The following is a 16,022-nucleotide window of genomic DNA, read 5'->3' on the forward strand; positions in this document are numbered from 1 at the left end:
TCCTGTATTTCCTGTAGGTTTCATTTGTTGGATATAATTTTGAGGCTGTTTATGTCGTGGAAAGTTGTTCTTTTCCTTCAGTTAAGGCAGACAGTTTACCTGAGTATATTAGTCTACGTTGGCTGCCAGTCTTTTAGCACTCGGAATGCATTGCTCCAGGCCGTTTTGGCTTTCAGCTGTTATTCTGATATGTTTTCCTTTGTATATGACTTATATTCTTTTCTCTTGCCCTTTTCTTTTTTTTTGGTTTTCTTCGAGACAGGGTTTTCTTCGTAGCTTTGCGCCTTTCCTAGAACTCACTTGGTAGCCCAGGCTGGCCTCGAACTCACAGAAATCCGCCTGCCTCTGCCTCCCGAGTGCTGGGATTAAAGGCGTGCGCCACCACCGCCCGGCTCTCTTGCCCTTTTCAAAACACTTCTTTGTTATGGATGCTTAATGTTTTAACTATGTGTACTTCTTGTAGGTGTATGGATGTGTCTTTCTGTCTAGAATAGTCACTATTCTATTTTGTGGAGGGACACCATGACCAAGGTAACAAGGGTCACGCCTCCTAATCCTTCTAATCCTTTCAAATAAAGCCACTCCCTGGGCCATTCTTTTTTGTTTGTTGTTTTGGGGTTTTGTTTCTCCAGACAGGATTTCTCTGTTTAACAGTCCTGGCTGTCCTGAAACTCACTCTGTAGACCAGGCTGGCCTCAAACTCAGGAAGATCCACCTGTCTCTGCCTCCTGAGTGCTGGGATTAAGGGCGTGCACCACCACTGCCTGGCTGTGCCTGCCATTCTTGTTCAGACCACTACACTTTCCTCACTTGGGGGAGGTGATCTGCTGCTGTTGATCTTGGTTTCTTCTTGCTCATCTGTACCTATGATTAGAAGCTTGGTGTTTTTCCTGGTCCTACATTTCCTGTGTGTTCTTTACCTGTGGGTTTGTTTTTAACTGTTCATGTTCCTGTTTCTTTGGTCTGGGATCCTTTACTTTATGCTCAGGACCTGATGATGTTCTTACTGTTCTTGGTTCGTTCTACTTGTAAGGGTCTCCTTGAGTTTTCTGGTTGGGCCTCTGGGTTTTTCAGTTCCATTGTCATTTTGCAGTGAGTCCTTCAGTGTCCTGTCTCCATTGAATTCTGTTTTCAAGTCCTGGGTTGTCGTGGTCATTCCCATCAGCCTTATGTTTGTGATTATTCGCCTTAAGCTCTTTCTCCTTGATTTCAATGAGTTGTTTCTTTGTATCTTTAAACTCCTTGAATTTTTTGATGAAGTTTGTGATTGCTCTCTTAAATCCTGTGTCCTGCTGTCATCTAGGTAGTTCACATGACAAGCTCTTCTACAGGACTGGTAGGTTTTGGAGAGAACTGGTCTTTCATATTGTTGGTATTCTTTCAATGAGATCTGGGCATGTGGACTTCCTCTAAGTTAGTCTTAAGTTTGCTATGGATAGAGCAGGCTGGGGGAGAAGAGAGAATGTGGGGATGGGTAGGGTCTAGAGGTTGGAAGTGACTTGGGTGGAATATAGTCCAGTGGGCAGAGGGGTCTGGGCTGCTAAGTAAGATGTTTCCTGTTCCAAGATGGGAGTGTGGAGGTCTGAGTGGAAAGGCTGGAGATGACATGAGAGTCATGTAGTCTGGTGAACAGATAGGGAGAATACTGGCCCAAGCCTGGAGCCCTTCGGCTGTGAAGGCAGGGAAGGCTAGGCTGATGACACACTGTTTGTTACACCCAGGCTAAATCTGATAGATTGCGGAAAAGGCTTGGATGTAAGGGTCAGTACTCTCCGTGCTAGACCACGGAGGAGGACGGGCATGGAGTGGGGGTGTGGAGCTGGCACAAATGGTCCTGTGGGCGGAAGCAGCTAGGACAGGTCCTGGTGGGAGCTTTCTGTTGACTACAGTTCAGGAGGAGGCTGTAGGACTAGGCTTGGATTTGGAATTTGGGGCCCTGTGGAAGCCTAAGGTCACTGCTGCAAGATGCAGGTGGCCATTGTGGTCTGGGGCACTGCTCTGGGATCTGGGCGAGATCTCGTGAGGTGTGGGTTTGTGTGTGGTATCACCAGAGTAGACCCTGGAGGAGGATGTGAGAAGTCTGAGTATGGAGTGGGTGGTAAGCACTGTTGGTCTTCCTGTTTTGTTTTGCTTTTTATGTGCATGTGCTAGAGTTGGAAATCAGATGTCAACCCCAACTCCTAGTTTTATAATTCTTCTGAAAGTATTTGGTGAACACAGTGACCAAGTCTTAGAAACAAATGCAGTTCTCCTGCCTTTGGGATCAAAACTAGTATTTAAATTCTTAGAACTCTATGTTTTATATTTGTGGTTTTTTTTTTTTTTTTTTTTTTCTGCAAGACAGGGTTTCTCTGTGTAGCTTTGGAGCCTGTCCTGGATCTTACTCTGTAGACCAGGCTGGCCTCAAACTCACAGAGATCTGCCTGCCTCTGCCTCCTGAGTGCTGGGACCAAAGGCGTGGGCCACCCTGCCCTGCAATATTTATGCTTCTTAATTATCTGTCTTTATAATTGTGGCTATGAGGTTGTCATGTGTAAGTCATATTTTTAAAAATACTATTACTGTCTTCAAGGGATAACTTTTTATTTCATTAATCCTTGGTGACGTAAACTTAATAATGTTGATGAAATGACTTTAATAATCATTTTTAGAAAAAAATTATGTGTATGGGTGTTTTGCCTGTATTGTATGTCTGTATACCATGTATATACCTGGCACCCTCAGGTTAGAGGGGGTTATCCATCCCCTGGAACTGTAGTTAGACGGTTTTGAGACACCATGTGGTGGTGCTAGGAATTGAATCTGGGTCTTCTGAAGAACTGCTGAGATATTTCACTATCCCCTGATCTTAAAAAAAAAAAAAAAAATGAAATGGAGCTGGAGAGCTGGCTCAGTGGTTAAGAATGCTTGCTGCACTTGAAGAGGACTGAGTTTGGTTCACAGCATCCACATCAGACAACTCACAGTCTTCCACAGTGCAAGTTCCTGGCGTGTTTGATGCTTCAGGCTTTCAAAGGCACCCGACTCACATGTACACACACATCTTCTCTTACGTACACACACTGCACGTAACTACAAGGAAGATAAACATTTAAAAGAAAATCAAGAAAGCCACTTTTAGGAGATGACCAGGTTATGGCGTGTAGGCATTTCTTCAAATGACTCAATGTAGATTACTGAAAAACTTTTATATCTTTGTATTTAAAGAGCTCAAAGCATGCCTGTTTTTAAGGAGGTGAAAGTACATCTTTTAGAAGACACGAGTGTGGAAAAGAATGCTGTTGCTCCGGAGACTGCGTCATCCCCCAATAGAATTGACTCCGCTACAACTGTGGCCGCAGCAACCGCCGCTGCCATCGCAACAGCAGCTCCTTTGATAAAGGTACCTCCTTCTCCCGGGCCCTGGACCCTGAGCTGCTCCAAGGTGGTCTGTTCAGAACGGACTCCCAATGGTGTGTCTGACTGGAGACTGAGGGACGTTCGAGTTGTTCCCACTTTGAAAGGCTGTTCCCATTTGTGGTTGTGAATTATTTTCAAGGCTGTGAAAATCTCCTCCTTGGGAATGTGTTGGCTGGTGAAGCCAGGACTTTTTCTCTGTAGCAGTGGAAGTCCGAGTTCTGGATGCTCATTCTCTAAGAATCAAGCCCAGGGTCCTTATGCGGTTCTCACACTGAGCTGTACTGCTAGACGTGCTGTCCTGAATGAACCAGAGGATTGTACGGGACCTTAATCATATATGACTAGCCAGTCAGTTTGTAAGGGGAAACGAAATAGGTCAGGCTGGGCATAAGGCTTTAGAGTGAATGGACAGCAGAGTCAAGATGTGGATTCACAGCTGGTGGCCTACCGCCTGACGTTAGAGAAGTATGGAGAGCTGTCCTGGTGTGTGTGTGTGTGTGTTCTGAGACAGTTTCATGGATCCCAGGCTGATCTGTACTTCGCTGTGTAGCCATGGAGGAGCTTTAATTTCAGATTCTTCTCCACCCTTCAAGTTCTGCGTTGCAGAGGTGCACCATCATGCCTGGCTTATGCAGTGCTAGTAATCAAACCCAAGGCCTCCTGAATGTTAGGCAAGCACACGAACTGGGCTGCGTCCCGACGTTGTTCGTTTTTGAGACGGGTCCTCCTGTCTGGACTTGAACTGCAGATCCTTCTGTGATTGCAGGACTACATCGCACAGCCTGGGTCTGGAGCCCTGAGTAGGGCTGGAAAAGAGTGAAGAAAGGACAGACACACAGACACACAGATAGACAGAAAAACTGGGGGTCAGGAACGTGGGTGTTCTGACGGAGCCACATGTACCTCCTCCACAGCCTGCAACCTCAGCATGTTAACGATACACAGCCCAGGAGGAGGGCTTAGCTCGTCTCTCTAGGGAGTATTTGTAGGACCACAGTCTCAGTTTGTGAACATCCAGGAGGAAGCCACAGTTGCTAGTCTTTTCTTGTTTTTGTTTTCCAAGACAGGGTTTCTTTGTGCAGCCCTGGCTGTCCTGGAGCTCACTTTGTAGACCAGGCTGGCCTCGAACTCAGAGAGATCCCCCTGCCTCTGCCTCCTGAGTGCTGGGATTAAAGGCGTGTGCCATGTCGTCCAGCCTAGTTCCTAGTCTTAATACACATTGATTAATCCTCTGTGAACACTCACATTTGGGTCAGAGGACGAAGGCTTTGCCAATTCTGAGCCCGATCCTTATGGGAAAAGGCTTTACTAGTTTCTCACGGGCCCGCGTCCTTGGTTCTTGTCACAGCTGAGTATGTCAGTACTGCTCACGGCTTTGCCTAGCCCTCCATATCATAATGTGTGGCACCAAAAGTTTTACTGTTTCCTTCTCTTTAACTTTCATTTAAGAATTGGTTTTTCTGGCATTATAAAATCTGGCAGATGTGGTGTGGATATACGTGTGTGCCACATACAGATGTATGTATAGTTTATGTATAGTATATGTATAGTTTATGAAACGAAACACCCCTTAGGATTGCTCCATTTTGCCTTTTAATTTTGTGACTAAAAACAAAGGCATTAAATCATGAGAAATCTTGTGAGCAGAGGCTCAAGTTTAATACCTTCTCAGTACCAGTTGCTGTAAGTAACCTTTCTAGGACTTGAACACATCTTTTATGTCTTTCTATAGAAATATTATTTTGATCTTTATTTTAGGTACAGAGTGATTTGGAAGCAAAGGTTAATTCTGTTGCAGAATTACTTAGTAAGTTACAGGAGACTGATAAACAGTTACAGCGTGTGGCAGAGCACCAAACAAGCATTCAGAGTAAGCAAGAGAAATCACAGTGCCATGATCACGAGAAGCAAATGAATGTATTTATGGAGCAGCACATCAGACACCTTGAAAAACTGCAGCAACAACAGATGGATATCCAGGTGTGTGTGATAAACCAGTGCACAGGCCACGATCCTTTGAACTTGCATCTCTAAGTTAATAGTAACTGACAGTTGTAATAGCTGACTAGGTCGTGACAGTGATTTCTGAAGTCAAGGTTGGCTTGCTCATCATTCTTTACTCCATGTGGATACTTGGCATGTTCTAGGTTACATGTCATTGGTGCTGTGTGTGTGTGTGTGTGTGTGTGTGTATGTGTGTGTGTGTGTGTGTGTGTGTGTGTGTGTGTGTGTGTGTGTGTGTTTGTTCGTTCCTGTGGAGGCCAGAGGTTAGTGTAGATGTCTTCCTTAGTCACCATCTGCCTTCTTTTTTGAGACAAAGTCTCAAATGCCAAGCTCACCTGTTTGGCTGGAGTGAATGGTCAGCAAGCGCCAGGGATGCACCTGTCTCTGATCCCCCCCCCCCCGTCCTGAGTCTGCAGACCTGACCACTGTACCGGCCTTTTACATGGAGCTAGGGATCTAAACTGAGGTCCTCATGCCTGCAGGCCAAGCCTTTTACCCACTGAGCCACCCCCAGCCCAGTAACATCATTTTTAAAACAGTCATTTGTTTACATCAGCAATCTCTAGCTTGTGACTATGCACTGTAGTCACTTGGAGAGCTTTATAAAAATACAGAGACTTGGACACCCTGGGGACTGTGGGAGAGCAGATCTGTGTGGTAGCTCTTGGGTGTTGTGGAAAGATTTCTCATGGCTCTGACGCTCCCGGGGCCGGAACTACCTACTGTGTGTATTTGCTCCTGCATTTAATTTATTAAAAGAATAAATATTGTAATGCCTTTTGAATATGATATATTGAGGTATTATAAAAAAAGAACTAGCTTCACAAATAGCTATTATTTATTTTGAATTTCCAAGTTTTGTAACACTACCCAGCTCCAAAACATTTTTTAAATAGCAATCTATAGCCACTGTAAATTTGCATTTCTTTTTATATGTTCATTTGTGTGTTGCATGTGTGTTGCGTGTGTGAGGGCACCTGTGTAGGTATGTGTGCGTGTGGGTATGTGTGCATGTGCTGGGGTTGATACTGAGAATCATCCTCCATCAGTCTTCCACCCGATCCTTTAAGCATGGTCTCTCAGATCAGACTCAGAGCTCATTGATCCCAGCGGTCTTTTAGCCAGCTTGCCCTGGGGACCTGATTTCCTCCTCCAGGTTGGAGTTCAGTCTTACCTTGGGTTCTGGGAATCTGAACTTTGTCCTCATGCTTGTAGGGAAGCGCTGACCACCAAACCATCTCTGCAGCCCTACATTTCTTTTTAATTGCACACTTTCGACGTTTTAAAAATTATATCAAAATGTGGCATTCAGAAGAATGCACAAAAATAAGTTTATTCTGTTAGTATATTATCACAAAGTAAACACTTAAATAAGCTTTCCTTTCAAGAGTTTTGTTTCTACATTCCCATTTCTCGAGACTACTTTTTTTTTTAAACTTATTTTTATTTTATGTTCATTGGTGTTTTACCAGAAGCCCTAGACCTGGAGTTATTGACAGGTGTGAGCTACCATGTGGTTGCTGGGAATTGAACCTGGATTCTCTGGAAGAGTAGTCTGTGCTTTTAACCACTGAGCCATCTCTCCAGCCCTCTTTTCAAAACTTCTTAGTGGGGCTTATCTTAAGGTTTTCATGAGATTAAAAATATTTTATTGACATGATCATAGGCGTGCAAGTAAAGTTTTAGGAAGTCCTCCACGTGTGGATTGAGTGTGTGGTACATTATCTACTTGGAAGCTGGGGTGACTTAGTCAGACTGCTGGGCCCTCTCCTGTGAATAGCTTTACTTCTCTGGACCTTGACCTCTTTGCTTAAAAACAGTTTCTCCTTCTCATCAAAAAAGAATAAGGCTTACATTATTTTTGTTGTTTCTGTTTTTTAAAGACAGTCTTACTGTGTAGCCCTGTCTGGCCTAGAACTCCCTATGTCTGTCTGTATAACTTGCAATTATAGATAAAGTTGAAGTCTTGATGACCTATGAGGTACATTATTTAATAATTGCCTAATGAAATTAAGTAGTTGAGTCTATCCCAATCTGCTCTATTTAGAGGGATCTCAATATACTTTTATGAGTTCTATAAAACTGAATAGTTTTTTTTTGTTGTTGTTGTTTTGGTTTGGTTTTTTCAAGACACGGTTTCTCTGGAGTTTTGGTGCCTGTCCTGTATCTCACTCTGTAGACCAGGCTGGTCTTGAACTCACAGAGATCTGCCTGGCTCTGCCTCCCCACTGCTGGGATTAAAGGCGTGCGCCACCGCAGCCCAGCATTATTTAGTATTTTTTGATAATACCATAAAACTTTCTTCTGAAATCAGCTTTATTTGTTAAAATATACATTATATATATATATATATCTTAAAGTTATTTTTATTTTTATGTGTGAGTGTTTTTGCTTGCACATATGTGTAAGTGTATCACATTTTCATTGTATGTTAAATGTAAGAAGCCATTTTCAATTCTGCTAATAAATCTCAATGTATCTTGTCACTTTATGTCATCAAATTATATGTAAAATAATTAGAAATGAATAAAATAATTGTATTTCTTCTAGACCCATTTTATTGGTGCTGCACTCAAGGCTAACAGTCTTCAACTTGTTGGCACGTCCCCTTCCAGAGCAGTGGAGAAGCATTCTGGGAAACCAGGACATCCTAATCTTGGTAGCAGTGTTTCTTCACATAACACATTTGTTTCTAAACAAGGTAAAATACTTAGTTTCTTGTGAATAAAATGTGCTAGCTGTGAATGTTTCATTTGTAAGAGGTGAAAATTTGTTTGTAAAGTGGTAGGACACTTTGTTTCAGAAGTAAAGTTTATTTTTGAAAGTCTTGGTTTTGTATCTTTTTTTGGATCAAATAAATTTTAGGTTATTTTGAAGGTTATTTAAGTTATGAATCATAACAATTCCTAATTTATGACTTCAATTGATAACTTGAAAAATTATCAGAAATTTAGAAATTTAGGGAAAAAAAACCCTACTTATTGCTGGGTGGTGGTGCACATATCTTTAATCCCAGCATTTGAGAGGCAGAGGCAGGTGGATCTCTGTGAGTTTGAGGTTAGCCTGGTCTACAGAGCGAGTTGCAGGACAGCCAGGGCTACACAGAGAAACACTGACTCAAAAAAAGAAAAAAAGAAAAGAAAAAATTGGCTGATCTAGAATCGGAATGCTTGTAGTGATTCTCTCGTCTGAGAAGCTGTGTGATTACTGATTTCCCTGATTTGTCAGAAGAAACCTCGGACGAGTACAAATGAACACTGTAAACCCTTACCCATGGTGGTGATTTTGGAGTGATTTTGTTCTTGAGGCGGGGTTTTGTGTTGTAGCGCAGACTGGCTGGAGCTGGCGGTGCCTCTCCCGCCTCGCTTCACAGTGCTGGGTTAACATTGTCTTTCTTAATCTTTCTTCTTTAGGGTAAATTCCTAGGAGTAGGATTATTAGGTCAGAAGATATTGCCAGGTACTTTATCAGTTTTCATTGCCATTGAAAGTGGCTGGTGGGGCCAGAGTGATGGCTCAGTGATTAAGAGCCCTGGCTGTTCTTAGAGAAGACCCAGGTTTGTTCCAGAGCAGTGATGTGGCCGCTAATAACCGCCCCAGTACAGGGAATCCAGTGCCCTCTTCTGGCCTCCCGGGCCCTGCATGCTTGTGACGTACATGCAGCTAAAACATCAATGCGCATTAAGAATAAAAAATACACACACACACACACACACACACACACACACACACACACCACCTCCTGCTCTTGCAGAGGACCCAAGTTCAACTCCCAGCACTCACATGGTGGCTCATATCCATTCATAACTTCAGTTCTAGAAGATCCAGTGCTCTTTTCTGGCACACAGGCACCAGACCACATACCCAGTGCCTGTAAGTACAGGCTAAACACTCATACATAAATAAAATAAGTATTTTTTTGGGAAATGTCTAGCGATGCCATTTTCACTACAGCTTGGACAAGACTCAAATATTATCACACTGATTCTTAACTTATCTAGAAAACATTTAGTTTTTATTTCTTTTGATTTCTAGTGAGGATGAAGTGTTTCTTTCTCTGAGACAGGGTCTCTCAGTGCAGTATTCCTTGCTGTCCTGGAGTTTGCTGTGTGCACAAGGCTGGCCCTGGGCTCAGAGAGGTCCACCACTTCAGAGTGCTGCCATTAAAGGCAGACACCATGATGCATAACGCACCGCCATGCCCAGCTCCAGGGTTCCTCACTGACCTGCAACTTGACAAGAAAGAAAGGTTTGCTCTTTTGAGAGCTCAGGGATCCATTGTCTCTCCTCCTGAGCACATGCCACCACACTTTTTTTTTTTTTTAAATGTGGGTTCTGGAGATTGAACTCAGGGCACCATGCAAGGCAAGTATCTTACCAGCTGTGCTCAAAAAAGTTATTTTTTTAATTAATTAAAATTAATTTTTGAAACAGTGTCATACTGTGTATCTGGCTATCCCGAACTCTCTACATAGAACAGGCTGTCCTTAAACTCTACCATCAGATTAAAAAGGTTTTTGAAGTTAAATTTCTCTTTATTATTGTGATTATTACTTTTGTATATATGTATGTATGGTGCTTAGGTGTTGAACCCAGGGCCTCATGAATGCTAGGCAAGCACTTTATCACTAGAGACAACACAAGTTTGTTTTAATTATTTCCTTCTTTCTGTTACAGTGCCTTTAAGAGGAGTTGAAGATACAGATTCTGATGGGCAGAAATCTCCTTTAGAGACACCAGCACCCCGCAGGTTTGCTCCTGTCCCTGTCTCAAGGGATGGCAGAATATCAAAGAGGGAAAACCCTACAGAAGAAAAAGAAAATATGGAAATGTCAAGTCCTAAAGGTAGGAAACCAATTAGGGTGAGTATCTGCCTTTGTATTAGTTATTTTTCTTCATGCTGTGATCACATGCTGACAGGAAGCAGCTTAAGGAAGCAGTGTTTATTTTAGCCCACGGTGTGAGAAGGGGCACACTCTACAGTCTACAGTCAGAAGCTGACATCGGACGGGGAGAGTCCAGGCTGTGCAACCCCAAAGCTTGACCCCTAGTGACTCCAGCTAGGTTGTCTCTTAAAGGTTCTATAACTTAGCCAGGCAGTGGTGGTGCATGCCTTTAATCGCAGTACTTGGGAGGTAGAGGCAGGGGGATCTCTGAGTTCAAGGCCATCCTGGTCTACAGAGTGAGATCCAGGACAGCCGGGGCTGGTACACAGAGGAGCCTTATCTTGAAAAAAACCAAACCAAACCAAAAACCTTACTCTCTGATAGAAATACATTTAGTCATTTTACTTACATTAATCCAATTTTTACAACTCTAGTTTTTAATAAGATGAAAATATTTTGTCTTACTTGATGAGTATACTTACATCTATATTGTTGTCTTGGTTTATTTTTAGGTGTAATAACTGAACCCCACAGGTTAGGTAATTTATAAAGAAAAGAGGTTTATTTTGTTCAGTATTCCAGAAGTTTAAAAGTATGACAGTGGGTGGCATCTTCCTGTGCTGACCTCTACTGGGTAGTGGTATGGTGAGTGATCACATGGCAAGGAAGCAAGCTAGCCAGAGAAAGCTGTTTTATAACTCAGTTCCTCCTTTGATAACCAACCCACTAATCCGCTCATGAGAACAGAACCCGTATGAGCCTGTCACAGCAGGAAGACTCCACGTTTCAAATACCATTAATATGTAACTTTGAGAATTAGGTTTCCAACGCAGAATTTCGGGAATCCGTGCAAAAGAACCGCAGTGGTTGCAGAACAGGTTGAGTAGATGGTCATCGTGAGAACCTAGTTTAGGCTAGAGTGCTAATGCACACGAGATGAAATATAAAGGAGACATGAACTGAGTTGGAAAATGATACATGTTTTTTCTGCTTTAGGAAACGTAAGACTGTTGGAACAGATATTGAGTAGTAATGATTCTTTGACGAGAAGATGTGAGTCATCAAACATAACCTCGCTAGCCAGGTCAAAACCAGGATGGAATTCCGAGAAGAGAGACAGGTAAAAACAAAAGATTGGAACTGGTTGGACTAGAGAGAGCTTTGTTCAGAATTCTGCATTTGCTTTTTAAAGTATTTGACTTAGAAACATAGGTTGTTAATTTCTGACAGGGGCAGATTCTGGTAGCATGATATGTAGCCTTACTGTGATGGTAGGAGGAGGAAGTGGGTTGGGATGTAGAGTGAATGAAGGTAACTTTGAGAATAATGCTTCGTAAAGAGTTCCTTGTACTCCTTTTCTCTTCTTGAGTATGTTTGAAATTTTGCGTACAGCTTGCTTTGAGGCTGGAGGTCCAGCTTAGTGACAGGAGAAGACTTGTTCGGTATGCATGAGGCCCTGGGTCGACCTCCTGCCCTGACAAATAGTTAAAAAGGTTAAGATCAAGTAACCAGCCATAATAATATTAACTCTGATGTGATAGAACTGCAGTAAGGGGACTGTAAAGAGCCACAATCTGAGTGTCTTACCTGGAAATACCGCAGGGTTTTAACTTGTGTAATGTCTTTGTGTGCCATATTGCTGTGTGGCTTCCACGTGAGTGCCTGCTTTTGTATTAGGTGCCTCCCAGTACACCACTTTCATTCTCTGTCCTTGCCTTAGCTACATCTGTTTGCTTTTTTTTTTTTTTTTTTTTTTTTGGTTTTCCGAGACAGGGTTTCTCTTTTGTAGCTTTGTGCCTTTCCTGGAGCTCACTTGGTAGTCCAGGTTGGCCTCGAACTCACAGAGATCCGGCTGCCTCTGCCTCCCAAGTGCTGGGATGAAAGGCGTGTGCCACCACCGCTCGGTTTCTGTTTGCCTTCTTAGTGGTTGCCCTAGAGATTGTAATGGACGTACTGATTTAAAATGACCTCATACAGATTATACCCATTTAATTTCTGCATAGTGAAAATTTCTTCCCTTTCCTTCCCCTGTATAATCAGAAAAAAGTTTATTTTTATGAGTCCAATTATGCAGCTTGATAACTATTCCACGCAGCTGTCTTTTTTTTTTTTTTTCCAGAAGAGGGCGGCAGACTCCCTGGAACTTAAGTTAAAGGCAGATTTGGGCCACCTGGGTTTTGGGGACCAAGCCTGGGTCATCTGCAAAAGCAGCAAGTTCTCTAAACTGCTGAGCTAGTTCTCTGGTCCCCATACAGCTGACTTTTAAAACAGAAGAAAAGTTACAGAAGTACAGATTTGTTTGTTTGGTTTTTGAGACAGGGTCTCACTGTGCAGCCCTGGCTGGCCTGGAACTCTCCGTAGACCAGGCTGGCCTCAGACTTCCAGAAGTCTGTCTCTCTCTGCTTTCTACTGCTGTAGTGAAGGGCATGGGTCACAAGACCTTGCTGATGCAGGTATTTTTAACACTCGCCTTTATAGTTTACCTTTCCTGGTACTCCATTTCTTCGAATAGGTCACATTAGAGTCTAGTGGCTTCTTGTTCCACCATGAAGAGCCTCTTCTTTCTTTGTAGGTTATCTCTGCTAGTAAGGAATTTGCTCTATTTTTGTTTATCTGGGGTCATCTTTAGCTTCTTTATTATTACTACTAGTATTATTATTGCTCTAGAACAGAGCTGTAAGTCCCAAATGAAGGTGGAAACAGGCCTGACTTCTGAGTCATCCTTCCTTGGTTTGTGGAGGTCTACCCTCCTTTGCATGCCTCTATCTGGTGTCCTTTCTCTCAATTTTTTTTTTTTTTCCGAGACAGGGTCTCTCTGTGTAGCTTTGCGCCTTTCCTGGAACTCACTTTGTAGACCAGGCTGGCCTCGAACTCACAGAGATCCACCTGGCTCTTCCTCCCGAGTGCTGGGATTAAAGGCGTGCGCCACCACCGCCCGGCTGGATATTTAATTTTTCTAAAATTTTTGGCTGCCCCCCCAAACCCCGGAGTGTTGGCATTTGTTGCCTTTTTGATTGTGGCGTCCTGGTGAGAATCCAGGAGCCATCTTGTGGAGGACTCCCTGCCTGGAGCCAGTCAACTCTTCTTTAGTCACTTGGAAGAGTCTCTCTTTGATGTACTTTTGACAAGTGGACTGTAGTGTGGTTTTTATGGTTCCTTTTTAAGTTATGAAGCAATAGGTGTCATGTAGCATGGGCGTACGTAGATGTCGGTATAGTTGGTTCTTAGCCGTTCCTTCCCTCCCTCCTTCCCCACTCCTGTTTCCCTTTGGCTGGCTGGCTGCCTTCCTCTCATAGCCCTCCTTCTGTGTGCATCAGTCCACTGCTGTCTCCTTTGTCTGCACTTCAGTTCTTCCCCGCCTCTAATGGCTCCCGTCCTGTTTCAGCGCACGCACGCACACACGCACACACTTGAAATCTAAAGGTTTTTATATGAGAGAAAACATGTTCATTGTCCTTCTGAGTCTGGCCTATTCAACCTACCATGACGCTCTCTAGTTAGGAATTAGTTAGGGATGGCTTATCTGTGAGTCTGTCCTGCTTGCAGTTTGTTGAGCGTCTTAAGTGACTAGATTAATTCCCATTAAACTGGGAGAGTTTAGGGCTGTTATTTCTTTATATAGTTAAACTGTATTGTGACCTCACCTGCCCTTCTAGGATTCTGCTAGGACTCGTTGGCATGCTTGATGATATTCTATGTCTCTGAGGCTCTGTTCAATTTTCTTTCTAATTTTTAGCATTTTTTTTTTAAAACCCTCTGTATTTACACTTCAGAATACTGTCTTGTTTTTGAATCTAGTACTTCTGGGGTCTCTGTTTCTCTCTCTCTCTCTCTCTCTCTCTCTCTCTCTGTCTCTGTTTCTTTCTGTCTCTGTCTCTCTCTCTCGTGTGTGTGTGTGTGTGTGTGTGTGTGTGTGTGTGTGTGTGTGTGTGTGTGTGTTTTCTGAGACAGGGTCTCTGTGTGGTCCTGACTGTCCTGGAACTTGTTCTGTAGGCCAGGCTGGCCTTGAGCTGAGGTGATCTTGTGTCTCTGCCTCACAAGTGCTGGGATTAAAGGCCTGCACCACCACACCTGGCCACGTCTACAGTCTTTTGGTCAAGTGTAGACATATCAGATAGGGAAGCAAGGAAAAGGGCAGTCCAGCTTCCCTGACAAAAGAATGTCACCGAAGCAGGGGTACCAGACTCATCTCAGTCTGGACTGCGTCCTCCTCCAGTCAGTCAGAGGCAGCTTGGGCTTATTGTTAAGGCTTGTGAGACCCTTCTGAATCTTGTTCTCACCACTGATGATCTCTCTGGGTACTGTGTGCTTCCCATCCATCTGTTCACACCTAGAGCAGGGACAGAGAACTGACAGTCTTTTGTATTGGGACCCTGTTTGCTATGGAAAGCAGGCCTGCAACTGTGCCTGAGATTTTCTTCATCTGCAGATGGCCTCTGAGGACTCTAGTACCATCTGCATAAACAGAATTTCCATGCTAAATCAAGAAATCCGTTATGATCCTGTAGAAGTGTGTTGTGTCTCGGTGGAACCAAAAGAGGAGGAAGATTAGAATAATGACAGATATTTATAGACCTCCGGTTTGTAACATCCTGGAGCCAAAGGGACTGTCATGAATTCTCCAGGGCAGAGCTGTCTGACGGTCTTGGCTAGCTTAGGCACATCTTCAGACACTTGATCTTACTCCAGCAGCCAGTTTCCTGATAGCAGGTGCTGCCATCCAGAAACCTCAGTTACATTGTCTGCCCTTCAGAGCATTTCAGTTAGCCCATCTTTAGAACTGTTGATTCTTCTGATCTCAGATGGCAGACTAAGGCCTGTCTTAGTTAGGGTTTTATTGCTGTGACGAGACACATGACCACGGCAACTCTTATAAAGGAAAACATTTCATTGGGGCTGGCTTACAGTCCAGAGGTCTAGTCCATTATCATCATGGCGGGAAGCATGGTGGCGTGCAGGCAGACATGGTGCTGGAGAGGTAACTGAGAGTTCTACCCCCAGATCTGCAGGCATCAGGAAGAGAGAGTGACACGGGCCAGGCTTAAGCTTCTGAAACCTTGAAGCCCCAGCGACACACTTCCTCCAACTAGGCCACACCTCCTAATAGTGCTGCTTCCTGTGAGCCATTTTCATCCTGACCACCACAAGGCCCCTAGTAACTAACTTTACATTTGAAGCTGGGCATAGTGGTGTACACCTGTAATCCTAGCAGTAAGAAGCTGAAGGTTTTAGTTCAAGGCCAGATTGGGCTACACTGTGACATGTTCAAAGGCATTTTAGTTACTGGACTTTCACCTGCAGAATTTCTCTTCTGTTTTTTTTTTTTTAGCTTAATATTTGTCTAGATTTGTTTTTGTTTTTGTTTTTTTGCCTTTTTGAGACAGGGTTTTCTCTGTGTAGTCTGGCTGTCCTGGAACTCACTCTGTAGACCAGGCTGGCCTTGAACTCAAAAGAGCTGCCTGCTGCCGCCTCCCAAGTGCTAGGATTAAAAGCGTATGCCACCACCGCCTGGCTTTAGAGTTCATCCTTAATATTCTGGGCATTAAATAGTACAGGCCTATTATCCTAGCTGTTAGGAACCCGAGTCACAAATTCAAGGTTTGCCTAGGCTAGAATGAATTCAAAGCCAGCCTGGGCAAATTAGTGGAACCATGTCTCAAAATAAAAAATATAAAGTAAGCAGTAAATAGCTCAGTTATAGAGCACCTTGCCTAGCATTCATGGTACCCTATGC

At 43.5% G+C, this 16,022-nt stretch overlaps 1 protein-coding gene across 8 annotated transcripts in view; it reads left to right on the forward strand.

The window, feature by feature from the left end:
• The window catches only part of Kiaa0586 (KIAA0586 ortholog), a 107,288-nt gene that overhangs the window by 10,388 nt on the left and 80,878 nt on the right, over positions 1-16,022 (forward strand). For 5 of the 8 annotated variants that reach the window (XM_006990718.4, XM_042260757.2, XM_076550850.1 and 2 more), the window contains 5 exons: positions 3,208-3,382; positions 5,158-5,379; positions 7,954-8,104; positions 10,080-10,247; positions 11,285-11,408. In XM_006990718.4, coding sequence (XP_006990780.1) covers positions 3,208-3,382; positions 5,158-5,379; positions 7,954-8,104; positions 10,080-10,247; positions 11,285-11,408 — 840 coding nt within the window. The remainder of the gene's footprint in view (positions 1-3,207; positions 3,383-5,157; positions 5,380-7,953; positions 8,105-10,079; positions 10,248-11,284; positions 11,409-16,022) is intronic. The other 3 variants (XM_076550853.1, XM_076550851.1, XM_076550852.1) reach the window with 1 other exon arrangement.

The sequence above is a fragment of the Peromyscus maniculatus genome, chromosome 14 (genome assembly GCF_049852395.1).
Source record: "Peromyscus maniculatus bairdii isolate BWxNUB_F1_BW_parent chromosome 14, HU_Pman_BW_mat_3.1, whole genome shotgun sequence".
Taxonomy (NCBI): domain Eukaryota; kingdom Metazoa; phylum Chordata; class Mammalia; order Rodentia; family Cricetidae; genus Peromyscus; species Peromyscus maniculatus.